The sequence below is a fragment of the Tachypleus tridentatus genome, chromosome 3 (genome assembly GCF_004210375.1).
Source record: "Tachypleus tridentatus isolate NWPU-2018 chromosome 3, ASM421037v1, whole genome shotgun sequence".
In the NCBI taxonomy this organism is placed as follows: Eukaryota; Metazoa; Arthropoda; class Merostomata; order Xiphosura; family Limulidae; genus Tachypleus; species Tachypleus tridentatus.
Window position 1 is genome coordinate 81,578,200 of NC_134827.1, and position 17,962 is coordinate 81,596,161.

The 17,962-nt window shown below is 34.1% G+C and overlaps 1 protein-coding gene across 5 annotated transcripts; it reads left to right on the forward strand.

Moving 5' to 3' along the window:
• Positions 1-1,074: 1,074 nt before the first annotated feature.
• LOC143247347 (uncharacterized) lies at positions 1,075-8,295 on the forward strand. 5 transcript variants are annotated; one of them, XM_076495258.1, is made up of 5 exons: positions 1,075-1,209; positions 4,136-4,262; positions 4,803-4,861; positions 6,946-7,147; positions 7,645-8,295. In XM_076495258.1, exons 2-5 carry the CDS (start codon positions 4,196-4,198, stop codon positions 7,773-7,775), a joined length of 459 nt encoding a protein of 152 aa, XP_076351373.1. In that variant the 5' UTR covers positions 1,075-1,209; positions 4,136-4,195; the 3' UTR covers positions 7,776-8,295. The 5 variants fall into 5 exon arrangements, with proteins under 5 accessions (XP_076351373.1, XP_076351376.1, XP_076351374.1 ...); XM_076495261.1 differs by having other exon boundaries at positions 1,111-1,189; XM_076495259.1 differs by lacking the exon at positions 1,075-1,209 and adding an exon at positions 1,227-1,883.
• The last annotated feature ends 9,667 nt before the right edge of the window (positions 8,296-17,962 follow it).

Genomic DNA, 17,962 nt, shown 5'->3' on the forward strand with positions numbered 1-17,962 from the left:
AAGGACTGTGATTGAGGTGTTTAAAATTCTCAAGGGAATTGATAATATTAGTATATAACACTTTCTTTTTAAACCTAATGGTGTAATTGTTAAGGCATGACCGTATATAAGGAGAAAATTTACTCGAGTTCCAAACATCGACAAGCAACCAGTGTCAGCCTTACAATATTATATACCTTTTACGAATGGGTCATTTAGTGTGTCAGTGAAAAAAATATACAGTACATTATATTTAATATCAGTTTTTAACCAGGATTTGGACTTCTGTGACATCATACTCATAACTACTTACTTACTCTTCAGCTTATTAATAACTTTTTCTAACAGGACAGTTGACTTTTGGAACAGGTTAATTTCAGATGATATGGATGAAGTTAATTTAAAGGATTTTAAGTAAAGTATTGGCAAATATTTGAATAATAAAGGCCGGATTTTAGTGTTTTATTTTATCTTAGATTTTATTATAGTAAATGAGAAGGCCTAGATGGACTATTGCACTAGGTTCTTTAACCCGCTGGTCATAAATGACACGTAAATATTAATATAATAATATTTATATGTTAATATAGTACTTTGAAGGGCCTGGCATGGCCTAGCGCGTTAAGGCGTGCGCTTCGTAATCTGAGGGTCGCGGGTTCGCGCCCCAGTCGCGCCAAAACATGCTCACCCTCCCAGCCGTGGGGGCGTTATAATGTTACGGTCAATCCCACTATTCGTTGGTAAAAGAGTAGCCCAAGAGTTGGCGGTGGGTGGTGATGACTAGCTGCCTTCCCTCTAGTCTTACACTGCTAAATTAGGGACGGCTAGCACAGATAGCCCTCGAGTAGCTTTGTGCGAAATTCGAAAACAAACAAACAAAGAGTATTTTGAAAAAAATGTAAACTGTGTTATCGCAAGTTGACAGTAAGTGACAAAATAAAATTAAATCCATCTACCTTATTAGATGTATATAAGTTAGTCTGGCAAGAACAAAGTTAAAATGATTAATAATAATAATTTAAACATCAAGTCACATTAAAAAATGATATTTTGTATAGCTTCCAATATCATAAGTTTTTTATTTTGATTAGGGTAGAAATATCCATATTATCTCACGTATATTTATTTTGTCACCTTCGCCAAAATGATCAACGATGTGTAAAAATGGTGAAACTGAAGAAAATTTAACGTGTGTTTATCGGGAAGAATAGTAATTACTTCTTTCACTGGGTAACATAAAATTTAAATTTAATGTACACTCTATTTAGTTGATCATTTCATTCTTTGAAGTCAAATTTCAGTTTCCATTTTTCTGAAGGTTTATTATAAAAAAATGAATGTTAAAGTATTTAAGTGTCGCTCTATTTTTATCGAATGTTAGTAAGACTAACAGTAAGCCTAATATTAGTAGCGAAAAGGTTGATAATACAACTGTAGATAGTCACTGTTTCGATTTTTGAGTAGTGATAAATTTTTACTAGAGTGAAATACAAATTGTACAATACTGCTATTACTGGATTAGCTAGTACATATGTAATTAGGATTGATTTTTGCACTAAACAAAGAAAAACTTAGCATCAGATTTGTTGGGCTTAGTGTAAGTTTAACATTCGTATACATGTATATTAATATAATAATAGTAGCGCTATCAGTCATTCATATAGGTAATTTAAAATAAGTAAACTTCGTATAAAGCACTTCCAAGAACTACTAGTAGTAGTAGTATTACAGTGATAAGATAAATTATATCTTGTTACTGACTGATGGCTTTAAAATTTAGTAGTTAATCAGTAACTAGCTTATCAGTATTACTGTAACACGATATGTTCTTCCAATTAACCTTAAATTCCTAGTTTTAATCCGAGGAGAGAGCATGTCGAAGTCTTACAGTTCTGTAATACTTGGCAAGTACTTTTAAAAATATTACTGTTAAAATGCAAAATTATGTGTATATGTATGGATTTATTATATATAAGATTTTATTATGCCACTTAATGTGAAAACAGTAAAATAATAAAAACAAACTTGGAAATTTGATTAGAAGTGTATGTGTGTGTGATATTTACTGTACACTATAAGATATTGTCACAAGTAGAAAACGTTTTAATTGGTTCAATTTCACTAGAAGACTATTTTACGATCACTAAAAACTAAGTAAATATTTCAAGGGACGTGTGGTACATCACCCACACATATAATAGAAGGCCTAAACCTTTTGCAGATTCATCTGAAATGTGTGATACATCCATTCATGTAGGTTATAGCATATATATATATATATATATATATATTATTCCACAATTAACCCTGGATATGTGGCATGCTTTTTCATACAAGTGATAATATATTAAGGAATGGTTTACTGCATCTACTTTTGTAATATACCTAATGTGAAATACTTCAGTGTTACATGTGGAAGAGGAATAGTTACTGAAGTTAAAGGTAAGGAAATAAGAAGTGAATGGCATTCCAGTAACCTAAAGAATGACAAAATAGATATTTTTAAAATGAGAAATAGGAGTAAACTTGATATATTGCCACAAACCAGTTAGACAGCTGAGGTGTGAAAGCCTTAGCAGGCTAATGTGTTGAACATTGTCTCAGACCTCTCATTACTGGAAACCTTAGAGTAGATATCCATGTATCTACTATTACAGGTGGTGTTACTAATTCTAATGGTCTAAAATGAAATAGGTGAAAAGTAGCTTGACTTGAATCAAGAACCACCAATGTTAACTAGTATACTGAAATGACTCTCTACCAGCTGGTGTTAAACATGGCATTTTTTCAAGACATCGAGTTGTTTACCTTGAGTACAAAGTGAATGTAATCTAAATGTAAAATTATGGCCAAAGTTTAATTGGTTCTTTTGCATATAATTGCATTTTTCTCTTAACATTTCTCATACCTTATTTAATTTTTAAATGTTCATTTTCAGATTTTGGGAAGAATACATTTTAAAATTTTGGCATAGTTTTGTTTCTTAGATTGAAGGTTTTGAGAAAAACTGTCTGCTTTTTTAAAATAAAATTTTCCTGAACCTAAGAATTGTTTCTAAGTGTCATTTTATTATTTTATGCAAGAAACATGATGTTTGTTCAAGTAATAAAAAGTCTGGTGGCTTTTTTACCATTATTACTGGTGATTCATTAAAACTTTGCTTTAACAACCAAAAGGATTAGAACCCTTATGCATTTATCTACTTGCAAAGTTGCACACTCAATGCTTCCTCTATGTTTTTTAGCTTGTATGCTGTTACTTCTATATAGGTGATATGTTATTTTTTATGGAAAACTGTGACTTGTCTTTTCACATGAATTGTGTGTTAAAATGTACAGTTTTAGTGTGTTTATTTTAACAGGAATACATGATTCACATACTTATATTTTGAATTTTTGTTGTGTTAAGGGACCACAATAGGAAGAGACAGCAGAAATTCCAAATCTGTTGACATCGACAAGTGGTCCCAGACTGAAGAAGCAGTTTGTTCTTCAGTGAAGCTTTGAAATAAATATTTACCAATGCATTATGTTGCAGTTTGAGTTTCTAAAAATTTAGTATCTTACTGGTAATAGTTGGTAAAGCACTTGATTTCATACTAACCTAGGAAATGCAACACTAATACCACTAAAACTGCAATTGTAAAGAAAATGAAACAACAATAATACATTATATATGTAACACTTTGAACTTTCATCAGGTTTTAATACCTTTCATGTATGTTATATTGGGCTTACTACAAGTATAAATTCCTTTAATATAATGCATTTCTTTCACACTGTATTTTATTAAAAAGCCTCATTGCTAGGGTGTGGAAAAAACATACATAATTTACATGTAGACAGTTAAATATAAAGGAAATGAAAGGTACAGTTGATATGGTTGTAACAAACTGGTAATAGTAGAGATAGGATATTTCCATTATGTTAGTAAAAAGTCTGTCTCGTGTATTTTCACTTTCCATTCTTTGGGTTTTTTCACCTCCCAAGAGCTTTCTCAAATTATTGCTAACACCATTATCAATGAAATTATGTTTTACTTTTTCCATGTGGAAACAAGTGTACTTAATGGAAGGTAAAGTAATTGTTGGTGGATATGTGTGAAGGATGTTTTTGTATCTCAACAAAATTTGATTGTTTATTTTTTTATTTTTCAGTCTCCTTGTTTACCGCTATGAAGGGAGGGAAAGAGAGTATCTGTGGAGTTGAAGATTTATATGATGCAAGAAGAACAGTATATTATCAAACTGAACATTACATTTTCAACATTTGACTATACTGTTGGTATCAGATGTGCACATTCTATTTCAAATAAGAACTGATTGTTTGTCAATATTTGTGTTGCACATAACTTAGAACCTGATTGGTTCCTTCAATGAAGATCTTTCACTTAACCTGTGTTTTGTTTTGATAATTTTGTAATATCAGAATTTAAATAATGTGTATATATATGTTGTTATGAAATATAAAATTGTTCTCAGATGTGCATTTTCATTTTTTATGGGGGAAAATCACATGCTTCATGAGAGAATGTATGAATTGTAACAGTTTTTCATTGAATACATTTGTCACTGACTTTCAAAGAGGCATGAAATAAAATATTTCATTCTGTACATTTATAGTAATTATAAATTATTAGTGTACACTAATATAATAAAAATGGATATGTACATATACTGGTTTTAAATACAATGAGTGCAGATACTTTGAAATTTTTTAATATATTTTTCAGTATATTTATGAAGTTGTGACAAAGGTACATTGTATATGTTTATTAGGATGAAATTATTTATAATTTGCATCTGTCGTGCCTGTATTTTACAGGAGGAAACAGTACCACCAGTGTTCACTCTGATGCCTACAATATGTGTGCAGATAACAATGTAAGTTTTCAAGAGCTTCCATTAAAATGATATTAGCCAAGTGTGTAGAAAGTGCAAAGTAAGTTATGATTTCAAATTAGTTACGTTTGTTATGGTAGCTGCAGTCAAACTGAATTATTACCAGAGTGAGATGACAGAGTATTTCATATCATAATAATGTTATCTGAAACAAACACATAATTTTGAAAAAACAATTTGATAAAATATTTGTGAGTAAAAACATGGTATTAAAAATAAAAATGTAATGAATTTCAATTCAAATACTTATGTGAGACAAGCAAATTTGAGGTTAAGACTGACAGGTGGTGTATCCCCATTGCAATATGAGTCTTGCTTCTTCAGTCACCTCTAAAACCTATATATGAGGTCTGTTCAAAAAATACGCTGAGTGTTTGAATTGCTGCTCCAGTTGGTTCCAGGGGAATCCGCTTGGTGTCGCTAGGTTCACACAGATCAGCTGATTACGACGCCATTTCCGATTGCAGATATCTTCATTTGTGTATTAGCTATGCGTTTTTAAGTGAAGTGTGATTTTTTCGTTTGGCGGATTTCAGAATGAATGACCTGAAGGAGCAACGACTTGCTGTGAAATTTTGTGTTACACTTGGAAAATCTGCGACTGAAACTTTTGCTATGCTTAACACGGCTTACGGTGATGTTGCTATGAAGCGTCACGGCATGTTTCAAGTTGCATGAACGTTTTAAGGATGGTCGAAAGTCCATTGAAGATGATGAGCGTCCTGGACGTCCTTCCACATCAACTGACGACCCACGTCGACAAAATCAACACCCTGGTGCGGGCAAATCGACGTCTGACTGTCAGGAGCTTGCTGAAGAGTGTGGGATATCAGTTGGATCTTGTTACGAGATTTTGACCGAAAAATTGAAGATGCACCACGTTGCTGCGAAATTTGTGCCACGCGGATGACAGACGAACAAAAGCCCATTGCGTCCAGGTTTGTCAGGAACCGTTTGATTGTTCAGAAGAAGATGAAAACTTCTTGTCAAGGATCATAACAGGTGATAAATCATGGGTTTATGGTTATGACATTGAAACGAAGGTCCAATCGTCCCAGTGGATGGGTGAAACATCCCCAGATCCAAAAAAAGCATGCCAAGTTCGATCCAAGGTCAAGGTGATGCTGACAGTTTTCTTGATGCTAAAGGTGTTGTTCACCACTAGTACCTCCCCAAAGGCTCCACAGTGAACCAGACTTACTACATTGAATTTCTGAAACGCCTGAGGGACGCCATCTGTCGCAAAAGGCCAGAAATGTGTAGGAGTGGCGACTGGTTTTTCCATCACGACAACTCTCTAGCCCATTCAGCCCTTAGAACTCGTGAGTTTTTGGCCAAACACTCGATCACTGTTCTTCCCCACCCCTACTCACCTGACATTGCTTCTTGTGATTTTTTCTTGTTCCCCAAACTCAAAGACCCTTGAAAGGAAGAAGATTTGAGACGATTCCCGAGATTAAGGCAAATGCGACGAAGGAGCTGGAGGACATTACAAAAGAAGCGTGCCAGGAACTGTTTCAACAAGTGGAAACACCGTTGGGATAAGTGTGTGCGTTGGGGAGGAGAGTACTTTAAAGGGGTCCCAGACCTGTAACTTCTAAATAAAGTACATTTTGTTTTATGACGTCAGTCCGCGTATATTTTGAACAGACCTCGTACATTTTATAATCCCACGTTGTAGCTTGCCCTCTAGGATTGCGTTTTTTTTTTAAAAGTGCAGCTTATTTTAGAAATTAAAAAAATATGTTAATGTGTTTTGGTTCATGGCTTGAATATCATATGGTTGTAATATATATGAATGTGTGTGTGTGTGTGTGTATGTGTGTGTGTGTGTGTGTGTGTATATATATAGGTATATCACAATTCAGTATAAATATAAATACAATAATTGTTAAAAGTAGAAACAGCTCTCTACATCCCATAGATATTTATGAAATGGCACAAAACTTACTCAAAGGACATTGGAACACTTATTTTAAAACTACAGCGATATATGTGTATAGCAGCAGTAAAAGGCATAGTGAGCACCGGTCTTACTAAACATTCTTTCATTTTTTTAACTTCAGTTGATGGCAGATCTACTCATAGGCAACATGGTTTATCCAATAGGCTTATGTAAAGATTACAAAAAGATGACCTGCAAACTTATGACAGCTTTGTTCACTGAACAAGAAATGGTCAACAGTCATGTGACAGGTAAAAGACTTGGGTTAAAAAGTGGAGAAACAAGAACTGTTTTAAACCAGGACAAAGTTAGCCTTATTGTCGGTGAGTTTTACAGTAATGTATCTGTAAAAGTATGCTCGAGATATGTGTTGCTGTTGTTTCTTAAATATCTAAATAAAATTAAGAGGTAAGAAATCATGAGAATCTTAAAATATATTGTTTATCATACTGCAGCTATTACATAAAATCAAGAACGATCTTTAATTACTTACAATGATTCGTTCTATTATTATTAAGACTCAACAATTTCATTTTCTTCTCTTCTTAGCAGTCAATTCTGATATTACACGAATATTCTACACCCCTATAAAATGTAACATGGTCCGTCCTACCACTTTAAGCGGCTTCTCACATTTCATTCCGACAATACCTGGCTCATTTCTCTTTCCCAAGTGTTTTTTTTTTTTTTTTTTGTTGTTGTTGTTGTAGGTAACCGTTGTCATTGTAAATTTTCGTTAGAGAATATTCATTTGAGTGTTGTTGAGGGATAAACATGTTCATTCAATTTCTCGATATTGTAAATTGTGTTTTTTTTTTAGATTTAGTGAAATCACACTTTTCATTTATCACTGAACCTCAAATTAGGAGGAAAATGAGCCAAAAGTGCAAGGACCTCAGGATTGCACAAAGCAAGAGAATTAAAAGAAACAATACAGGAGTATCTTTATAAATTTAAGTTCCTTTTAACTGTGTTCACAAACAGTTCTTTTCATGTTTGTACCTTTTGTTTTTCTTCTTCCGAGAATGTAACTTATTTCGTATTATATTAGACTTTAAAATATATCAATAATAATTATATATTTTATTGGCATAAGAAATTTGAAATGCTCTTAACAATTCAATATGTAAAGTAAGACTACCATTTCAATTTTCTAAGAAGCGTATAACTAGCGCATACACATAAAAATATATTAGGTATATATTTACCGTGTTACCACATTACTAGTCAATATAAAGTTAATAACCCATTTCAAAATTATTTTTAATAAGGAGAAGGCACGAGTTTAATAGGTTAAAATCTTGGAAAATAATATCAGTACCAGAGACAATTAGTTGTACGAAGCAATTGTTTTCGACAAATAATCAAAATTATGAACATTCATTAGTTAATTTTTTGTTTTTATTTTTATACCTGTAACTTATTCTATTTTTTTGTTGGGGAGAATAAAAAGTTGCAAAAAACAACAAAACTAATGTGTCCTGTTTTCTTATATTGCATGTTATTAAAGATACACACAACTGCAGTTACTGTCAGATGTGAATTATTTTACAGAATGAAAACAACAACAACAATATAGTGCAAGAGTAAATGTTTTCGAAAGTCCGTATCATATACTGCATCTAATTTCCTTGCTTAACAGAAACGGGGTACGTCAGTTATTGTTTGCTATGCATGACTACAGAATTCTTGAAATCCATCCATTCTTTATATTACAGTAACTTTTGAAATATATTCTAACAGTCATGGCAACCATAGTTCAGAAAGTAAGCATTAAATCATTAGTAACAAGAAAGACAAGTGAAAACCGATAACTAAAGACTTTCTGATAGATAACTGTGTAAAATATATTTAAAAAAAAAAGACCCAGCATGGCCAGGTAAACAAGGCGCTCTACTCCTAATTTGAGGGTTGCGGGTTCGAATCTCCGTTGCACGAAACTTGTTCGCCCTTTCAGCCGTGGGGGGCGTGATAATGTGACTATCAATTCCACTCACCGTTAGCAAAAGAGTAACCCGAGAGTTGGCGGTGGGTGGTGACGACCAGCTAGCTGCCTTCCACTGCCTAACTTTGAGCGAAATTCAAAACCAAAGAATTAGTGAATAAGTAAAGAAACAGCCCCTGTTAATCGCCTCATTAACATAATTCTGTTGAATGTGAACATAAGTATTAAAGTCTCTAAAGCTAAAAGAAGAAGAAAATACATTTCTCTATCATTTAAAATAAATTAGATTTCCTAATGATAAATTACGAAGAATCAACAATACCAACATGGAAAAGATAGTACATTAAATATATATATAACATTACATAACTACATCGGACTGATTTAGATTATATATAGATTCTGCTTAACTCTTAAAGTACGAAATGCCACACGTCCCCAAAGCAGGAATATGTACATAACGTGTATCACGTTAGGACTAGTCAACCTGGTGACCAAAGACTTTCCAAAGGTTAACGCGTTGAGCTAGTCTTCCAAAACATTAACCAACGCCACTTTCCGAACGTGTATATTCAGTAACTGCAATGCAGTCTATAAAAAAAATATTACGATAATTAGTTGTTACTGGAAGGATACTGTTTCTTCAGGTCACATATCAGACTAAAAAAAAAAAAAAAGTCCTTTCGTGGATACTGTTATCTTCTTATGGAACCACACTACCTTTCGACATTAAGACATTCACAAAAGGAAACAAAGAAAAAGCGACGTTTATTATACAAACACGTGTATGTGTGTGAAATTACAAGAGATTCACAAGTATTTTGTGACATCTTGTGAGCGGCTCGTTTTCCTCAGTCTTTCCGAATATTTTACTCTTGACTAATTGGAAATCACTAATGAAATCGGAACGAAACAGCCATCTTAACGTCCAGAGATCTGGCTTTAAGGAACTGATGTTCTTTCTTGAGTCCCCCGCTAGTACAGCTGTGAGTCTCCGGATTTACAACTCCAAAATCAGGGGTTCGATTCCCCTCGGTGGGCTGATCAGATAGCCCGATGTGGCTTTGCTATAAGAAAAACACACAAACACACCCTCTTTCCTGATTATTTCAAAAAGCGACTGCAAGTAAAGAAAAGTAAGACGAAAGAGAATTAGGAAGAAAATGTCAGAAAAGAATTATATTTATTGCAAATAAGCAGAACTTACATTTTCATATTTAAAGACGATATGTTCTTCGACGAGACAATGACGTAAAGGAAAAATTAAGAAACATACGTGTTAAAGCTAGATCCCTATTTCTCCGTACAAGTGAGTTTGCGGTGTCTTACGGGCTACGGTAACGATTCCCTGTTTCCATAAAAGAACCTAAATCAGACGATAAAGAGTTTTTATTCAACAGCTGTAATACCTAGTGGGACGTCTTATTCATATACCTCCTTCAATCCGTATTCACGTAAAAGTAAACACACATTTCAATTTACTTTTCATAGTCTCTCAGACACAGCATTTTGCTCTTCATAGACGAAAACGGACATTGGATTGAATTGAACTCAAACTCAAATACACATCGAAAGTACGTGGGTCTGGAATGATGAATAGGCCATTATTTCATGGCGTACAAATGATATTACTTGGTGGTTGTTTGTTTCGTCATGTATGATGATTAACTTGTGACACAGGTAATCGAGAATTGTAGGTCACTCTAGTGACTTTGTATAAAAACCGCTTTATGAAAAGTTACTTTCGGCTGGGGGGTTGTGGCGTGCTCCTGTAATCTAGCTACTTGGAGGCCGGAGTTGGTGGACGGTTTGAGGTTGGGAGTTCTGCTGTATACTGACCTATGTTGATCGGGCGTCCGCACTAAGCTCGGCGTCGATATGGTGATCTTCGGGGAGCCGAGGATCACCAGGTTGATTAATGAGGAGCGAACCGGCCCAGGGCGGAAACGCAGCAGGCAAAAGTTCCCGCGTCGTGCAGTAGTGGGATCGCGCCTGTGAATAGGCAGTATGGAGTAGCCCATCCGACATAGTCGGACTCAATTCCCTTTACGTTTCTTCTTTCCTTTTAACTTTATTTTTTATATATATATATATAGCTTGACCATTTCGTTTTTCTGAACTCACACATGCTTCCTTATAAAACTCACAAAATGTAAATCGCCACACTCTAGAAATTTAACTGCCATTTGCTCACAACGCCATCTACACGTACAGAAAATACATTATGCACTTTCCGAATTCAACAAAGCAGCCTTCAAATTTACAAACCGGCACTACTCAACCAAAGTGAAATTTTAAAATCATCTCGTTTATTAAGAAGAATCCGTCAAAATTTTAAGCCAACGACAAAACGAACATTCAGGACGAATTAGCAGAGTCTCGCGTAATATCTATGACCTCTTTAAATGCATCTCTTTTGGAAATAACGACCTCAATCACCTTCTTTACACGTCAATTTTTACTTAGGTTAATGTTATAATTCCAATGTTTCAATGACATAACTTCTTACTTACATGAGAATCTTAAAATATATTGTTTATCATACTGCAGCTATTACATAAAATCAAGAACGATCTTTAATTACTTACAATGATTCGTTCTATTATTATTAAGACTCAACAATTTCATTTTCTTCTCTTCTTAGCAGTCAATTCTGATATTACACGAATATTCTACACCCCTATAAAATGTAACATGGTCCGTCCTACCACTTTAAGCGGCTTCTCACATTTCATTCCGACAATACCTGGCTCATTTCTCTTTCCCAAGTGTTTTTTTTTTTTTTTTTGTTGTTGTTGTTGTAGGTAACCGTTGTCATTGTAAATTTTCGTTAGAGAATATTCATTTGAGTGTTGTTGAGGGATAAACATGTTCATTCAATTTCTCGATATTGTAAATTGTGTGTTTTTTTTTTTTTTTTTAGATTTAGTGAAATCACACTTTTCATTTATCACTGAACCTCAAATTAGGAGGAAAATGAGCCAAAAGTGCAAGGACCTCAGGATTGCACAAAGCAAGAGAATTAAAAGAAACAATACAGGAGTATCTTTATAAATTTAAGTTCCTTTTAACTGTGTTCACAAACAGTTCTTTTCATGTTTGTACCTTTTGTTTTTCTTCTTCCGAGAATGTAACTTATTTCGTATTATATTAGACTTTAAAATATATCAATAATAATTATATATTTTATTGGCATAAGAAATTTGAAATGCTCTTAACAATTCAATATGTAAAGTAAGACTACCATTTCAATTTTCTAAGAAGCGTATAACTAGCGCATACACATAAAAATATATTAGGTATATATTTACCGTGTTACCACATTACTAGTCAATATAAAGTTAATAACCCATTTCAAAATTATTTTTAATAAGGAGAAGGCACGAGTTTAATAGGTTAAAATCTTGGAAAATAATATCAGTACCAGAGACAATTAGTTGTACGAAGCAATTGTTTTCGACAAATAATCAAAATTATGAACATTCATTAGTTAATTTTTTGTTTTTATTTTTATACCTGTAACTTATTCTATTTTTTTGTTGGGGAGAATAAAAAGTTGCAAAAAACAACAAAACTAATGTGTCCTGTTTTCTTATATTGCATGTTATTAAAGATACACACAACTGCAGTTACTGTCAGATGTGAATTATTTTACAGAATGAAAACAACAACAACAATATAGTGCAAGAGTAAATGTTTTCGAAAGTCCGTATCATATACTGCATCTAATTTCCTTGCTTAACAGAAACGGGGTACGTCAGTTATTGTTTGCTATGCATGACTACAGAATTCTTGAAATCCATCCATTCTTTATATTACAGTAACTTTTGAAATATATTCTAACAGTCATGGCAACCATAGTTCAGAAAGTAAGCATTAAATCATTAGTAACAAGAAAGACAAGTGAAAACCGATAACTAAAGACTTTCTGATAGATAACTGTGTAAAATATATTTAAAAAAAAAAAGACCCAGCATGGCCAGGTAAACAAGGCGCTCTACTCCTAATTTGAGGGTTGCGGGTTCGAATCTCCGTTGCACGAAACTTGTTCGCCCTTTCAGCCGTGGGGGCGTGATAATGTGACTATCAATTCCACTCACCGTTAGCAAAAGAGTAACCCGAGAGTTGGCGGTGGGTGGTGACGACCAGCTAGCTGCCTTCCACTGCCTAACTTTGAGCGAAATTCAAAACCAAAGAATTAGTGAATAAGTAAAGAAACAGCCCCTGTTAATCGCCTCATTAACATAATTCTGTTGAATGTGAACATAAGTATTAAAGTCTCTAAAGCTAAAAGAAGAAGAAAATACATTTCTCTATCATTTAAAATAAATTAGATTTCCTAATGATAAATTACGAAGAATCAACAATACCAACATGGAAAAGATAGTACATTAAATATATATATAACATTACATAACTACATCGGACTGATTTAGATTATATATAGATTCTGCTTAACTCTTATAGTACGAAATGCCACACGTCCCCAAAGCAGGAATATGTACATAACGTGTATCACGTTAGGACTAGTCAACCTGGTGACCAAAGACTTTCCAAAGGTTAACGCGTTGAGCTAGTCTTCCAAAACATTAACCAACGCCACTTTCCGAACGTGTATATTTAGTAACTGCAATGCAGTCTATAAAAAAAATATTACGATAATTAGTTGTTACTGGAAGGATACTGTTTCTTCAGGTCACATATCAGACTAAAAAAAAAAAAAAAGTCCTTTCGTGGATACTGTTATCTTCTTATGGAACCACACTACCTTTCGACATTAAGACATTCACAAAAGGAAACAAAGAAAAAGCGACGTTTATTATACAAACACGTGTATGTGTGTGAAATTACAAGAGATTCACAAGTATTTTGTGACATCTTGTGAGCGGCTCGTTTTCCTCAGTCTTTCCGAATATTTTACTCTTGACTAATTGGAAATCACTAATGAAATCGGAACGAAACAGCCATCTTAACGTCCAGAGATCTGGCTTTAAGGAACTGATGTTCTTTCTTGAGTCCCCCCGCTAGTACAGCTGTGTGTCTCCGGATTTACAACTCTAAAATCAGGGGTTCGATTCCCCTCGGTGGGCTGATCAGATAGCCCGATGTGGCTTTGCTATAAGAAAACACACAAACACACCCTCTTTCTTGATTATTTCAAAAAGCGACTGCAAGTAAAGAAAAGTAAGACGAACGAGAATTAGGAAGAAAATGTCAGAAAAGAATTATATTTATTGCAAATAAGCAGAACTTACATTTTCATATTTAAAGACGATATGTTCTTCGACGAGACAATGACGTAAAGGAAAAATTAAGAAACATACGTGTTAAAGCTAGATCCCTATTTCTCCGTACAAGTGAGTTTGCGGTGTCTTACGGGCTACGGTAACGATTCCCTGTTTCCATAAAAGAACCTAAATCAGACGATAAAGAGTTTTTATTCAACAGCTGTAATACCTAGTGGGACGTCTTATTCATATACCTCCTTCAATCCGTATTCACGTAAAAGTAAACACACATTTCAATTTACTTTTCATAGTCTCTCAGACACAGCATTTTGCTCTTCATAGACGAAAACGGACATTGGATTGAATTGAACTCAAACTCAAATACACATCGAAAGTACGTGGGTCTGGAATGATGAATAGGCCATTATTTCATGGCGTACAAATGATATTACTTGGTGGTTGTTTGTTTCGTCATGTATGATGATTAACTTGTGACACAGGTAATCGAGAATTGTAGGTCACTCTAGTGACTTTGTATAAAAACCGCTTTATGAAAAGTTACTTTCGGCTGGGGGTTGTGGCGTGCTCCTGTAATCTAGCTACTTGGAGGCCGGAGTTGGTGGACGGTTTGAGGTTGGGAGTTCTGCTGTATACTGACCTATGTTGATCGGGCGTCCGCACTAAGCTCGGCGTCGATATGGTGATCTTCGGGGAGCCGAGGATCACCAGGTTGATTAATGAGGAGCGAACCGGCCCAGGGCGGAAACGCAGCAGGCAAAAGTTCCCGCGTCGTGCAGTAGTGGGATCGCGCCTGTGAATAGGCAGTATGGAGTAGCCCATCCGACATAGTCGGACTCAATTCCCTTTACGTTTCTTCTTTCCTTTTAACTTTATTTTTATTTATATATATATATAGCTTGACCATTTCGTTTTCTGAACTCACACATGCTTCCTTATAAAACTCACAAAATGTAAATCGCCACACTCTAGAAATTTAACTGCCATTTGCTCACAACGCCATCTACACGTACAGAAAATACATTATGCACTTTCCGAATTCAACAAAGCAGCCTTCAAATTTACAAACCGGCACTACTCAACCAAAGTGAAATTTTAAAATCATCTCGTTTATTAAGAAGAATCCGTCAAAAATTTTAAGCCAACGACAAAACGAACATTCAGGACGAATTAGCAGAGTCTCGCGTAATATCTATGACCTCTTTAAATGCATCTCTTTTGGAAATAACGACCTCAATCACCTTCTTTACACGTCAATTTTTTACTTAGGTTAATGTTATAATTCCAATGTTTCAATGACATAACTTCTTACTTACATGAGAATCTTAAAATATATTGTTTATCATACTGCAGCTATTACATAAAATCAAGAACGATCTTTAATTACTTACAATGATTCGTTCTATTATTATTAAGACTCAACAATTTCATTTTCTTCTCTTCTTAGCAGTCAATTCTGATATTACACGAATATTCTACACCCCTATAAAATGTAACATGGTCCGTCCTACCACTTTAAGCGGCTTCTCACATTTCATTCCGACAATACCTGGCTCATTTCTCTTTCCCAAGTGTTTTTTTTTTTTTTTTTTGTTGTTGTTGTAGGTAACCGTTGTCATTGTAAATTTTCGTTAGAGAATATTCATTTGAGTGTTGTTGAGGGATAAACATGTTCATTCAATTTCTCGATATTGTAAATTGTGTGTTTTGGTTTTTGTTTTTAGATTTAGTGAAATCACACTTTTCATTTATCACTGAACCTCAAATTAGGAGGAAAATGAGCCAAAAGTGCAAGGACCTCAGGATTGCACAAAGCAAGAGAATTAAAAGAAACAATACAGGAGTATCTTTATAAATTTAAGTTCCTTTTAACTGTGTTCACAAACAGTTCTTTTCATGTTTGTACCTTTTGTTTTTCTTCTTCCGAGAATGTAACTTATTTCGTATTATATTAGACTTTAAAATATATCAATAATAATTATATATTTTATTGGCATAAGAAATTTGAAATGCTCTTAACAATTCAATATGTAAAGTAAGACTACCATTTCAATTTTCTAAGAAGCGTATAACTAGCGCATACACATAAAAATATATTAGGTATATATTTACCGTGTTACCACATTACTAGTCAATATAAAGTTAATAACCCATTTCAAAATTATTTTTAATAAGGAGAAGGCACGAGTTTAATAGGTTAAAATCTTGGAAAATAATATCAGTACCAGAGACAATTAGTTGTACGAAGCAATTGTTTTCGACAAATAATCAAAATTATGAACATTCATTAGTTAATTTTTTGTTTTTATTTTTATACCTGTAACTTATTCTATTTTTTTGTTGGGAGAATAAAAGTTGCAAAAAACAACAAAACTAATGTGTCCTGTTTTCTTATATTGCATGTTATTAAAGATACACACAACTGCAGTTACTGTCAGATGTGAATTATTTTACAGAATGAAAACAACAACAACAATATAGTGCAAGAGTAAATGTTTTCGAAAGTCCGTATCATATACTGCATCTAATTTCCTTGCTTAACAGAAACGGGGTACGTGAGTTATTGTTTGCTATGCAGGACTACAGAATTCTTGAAATCCATCCATTCTTTATATTACAGTAACTTTTTGAAATATATTCTAACAGTCATGGCAACCATAGTTCAGAAAGTAAGCATTAAATCATTAGTAACAAGAAAGACAAGTGAAAACCGATAACTAAAGACTTTCTGATAGATAACTGTGTAAAATATATTTAAAAAAAAAAGACCCAGCATGGCCAGGTAAACAAGGCGCTCTACTCCTAATTTGAGGGTTGCGGGTTCGAATCTCCGTTGCACGAAACTTGTTCGCCCTTTCAGCCGTGGGGGCGTGATAATGTGACTATCAATTCCACTCACCGTTAGCAAAAGAGTAACCCGAGAGTTGGCGGTGGGTGGTGACGACCAGCTAGCTGCCTTCCACTGCCTAACTTTGAGCGAAATTCAAAACCAAAGAATTAGTGAATAAGTAAAGAAACAGCCCCTGTTAATCGCCTCATTAACATAATTCTGTTGAATGTGAACATAAGTATTAAAGTCTCTAAAGCTAAAAGAAGAAGAAAATACATTTCTCTATCATTTAAAATAAATTAGATTTCCTAATGATAAATTACGAAGAATCAACAATACCAACATGGAAAAGATAGTACATTAAATATATATATAACATTACATAACTACATCGGACTGATTTAGATTATATATAGATTCTGCTTAACTCTTATAGTACGAAATGCCACACGTCCCCAAAGCAGGAATATGTACATAACGTGTATCACGTTAGGACTAGTCAACCTGGTGACCAAAGACTTTCCAAAGGTTAACGCGTTGAGCTAGTCTTCCAAAACATTAACCAACGCCACTTTCCGAACGTGTATATTCAGTAACTGCAATGCAGTCTATAAAAAAAATATTACGATAATTAGTTGTTACTGGAAGGATACTGTTTCTTCAGGTCACATATCAGACTAAAAAAAAAAAAAAGTCCTTTCGTGGATACTGTTATCTTCTTATGGAACCACACTACCTTTCGACATTAAGACATTCACAAAAGGAAACAAAGAAAAAGCGACGTTTATTATACAAACACGTGTATGTGTGTGAAATTACAAGAGATTCACAAGTATTTTGTGACATCTTGTGAGCGGCTCGTTTTCCTCAGTCTTTCCGAATATTTTACTCTTGACTAATTGGAAATCACTAATGAAATCGGAACGAAACAGCCATCTTAACGTCCAGAGATCTGGCTTTAAGGAACTGATGTTCTTTCTTGAGTCCCCCGCTAGTACAGCTGTGTGTCTCCGGATTTACAACTCTAAAATCAGGGGTTCGATTCCCCTCGGTGGGCTGATCAGATAGCCCGATGTGGCTTTGCTATAAGAAAACACACAAACACACCCTCTTTCTT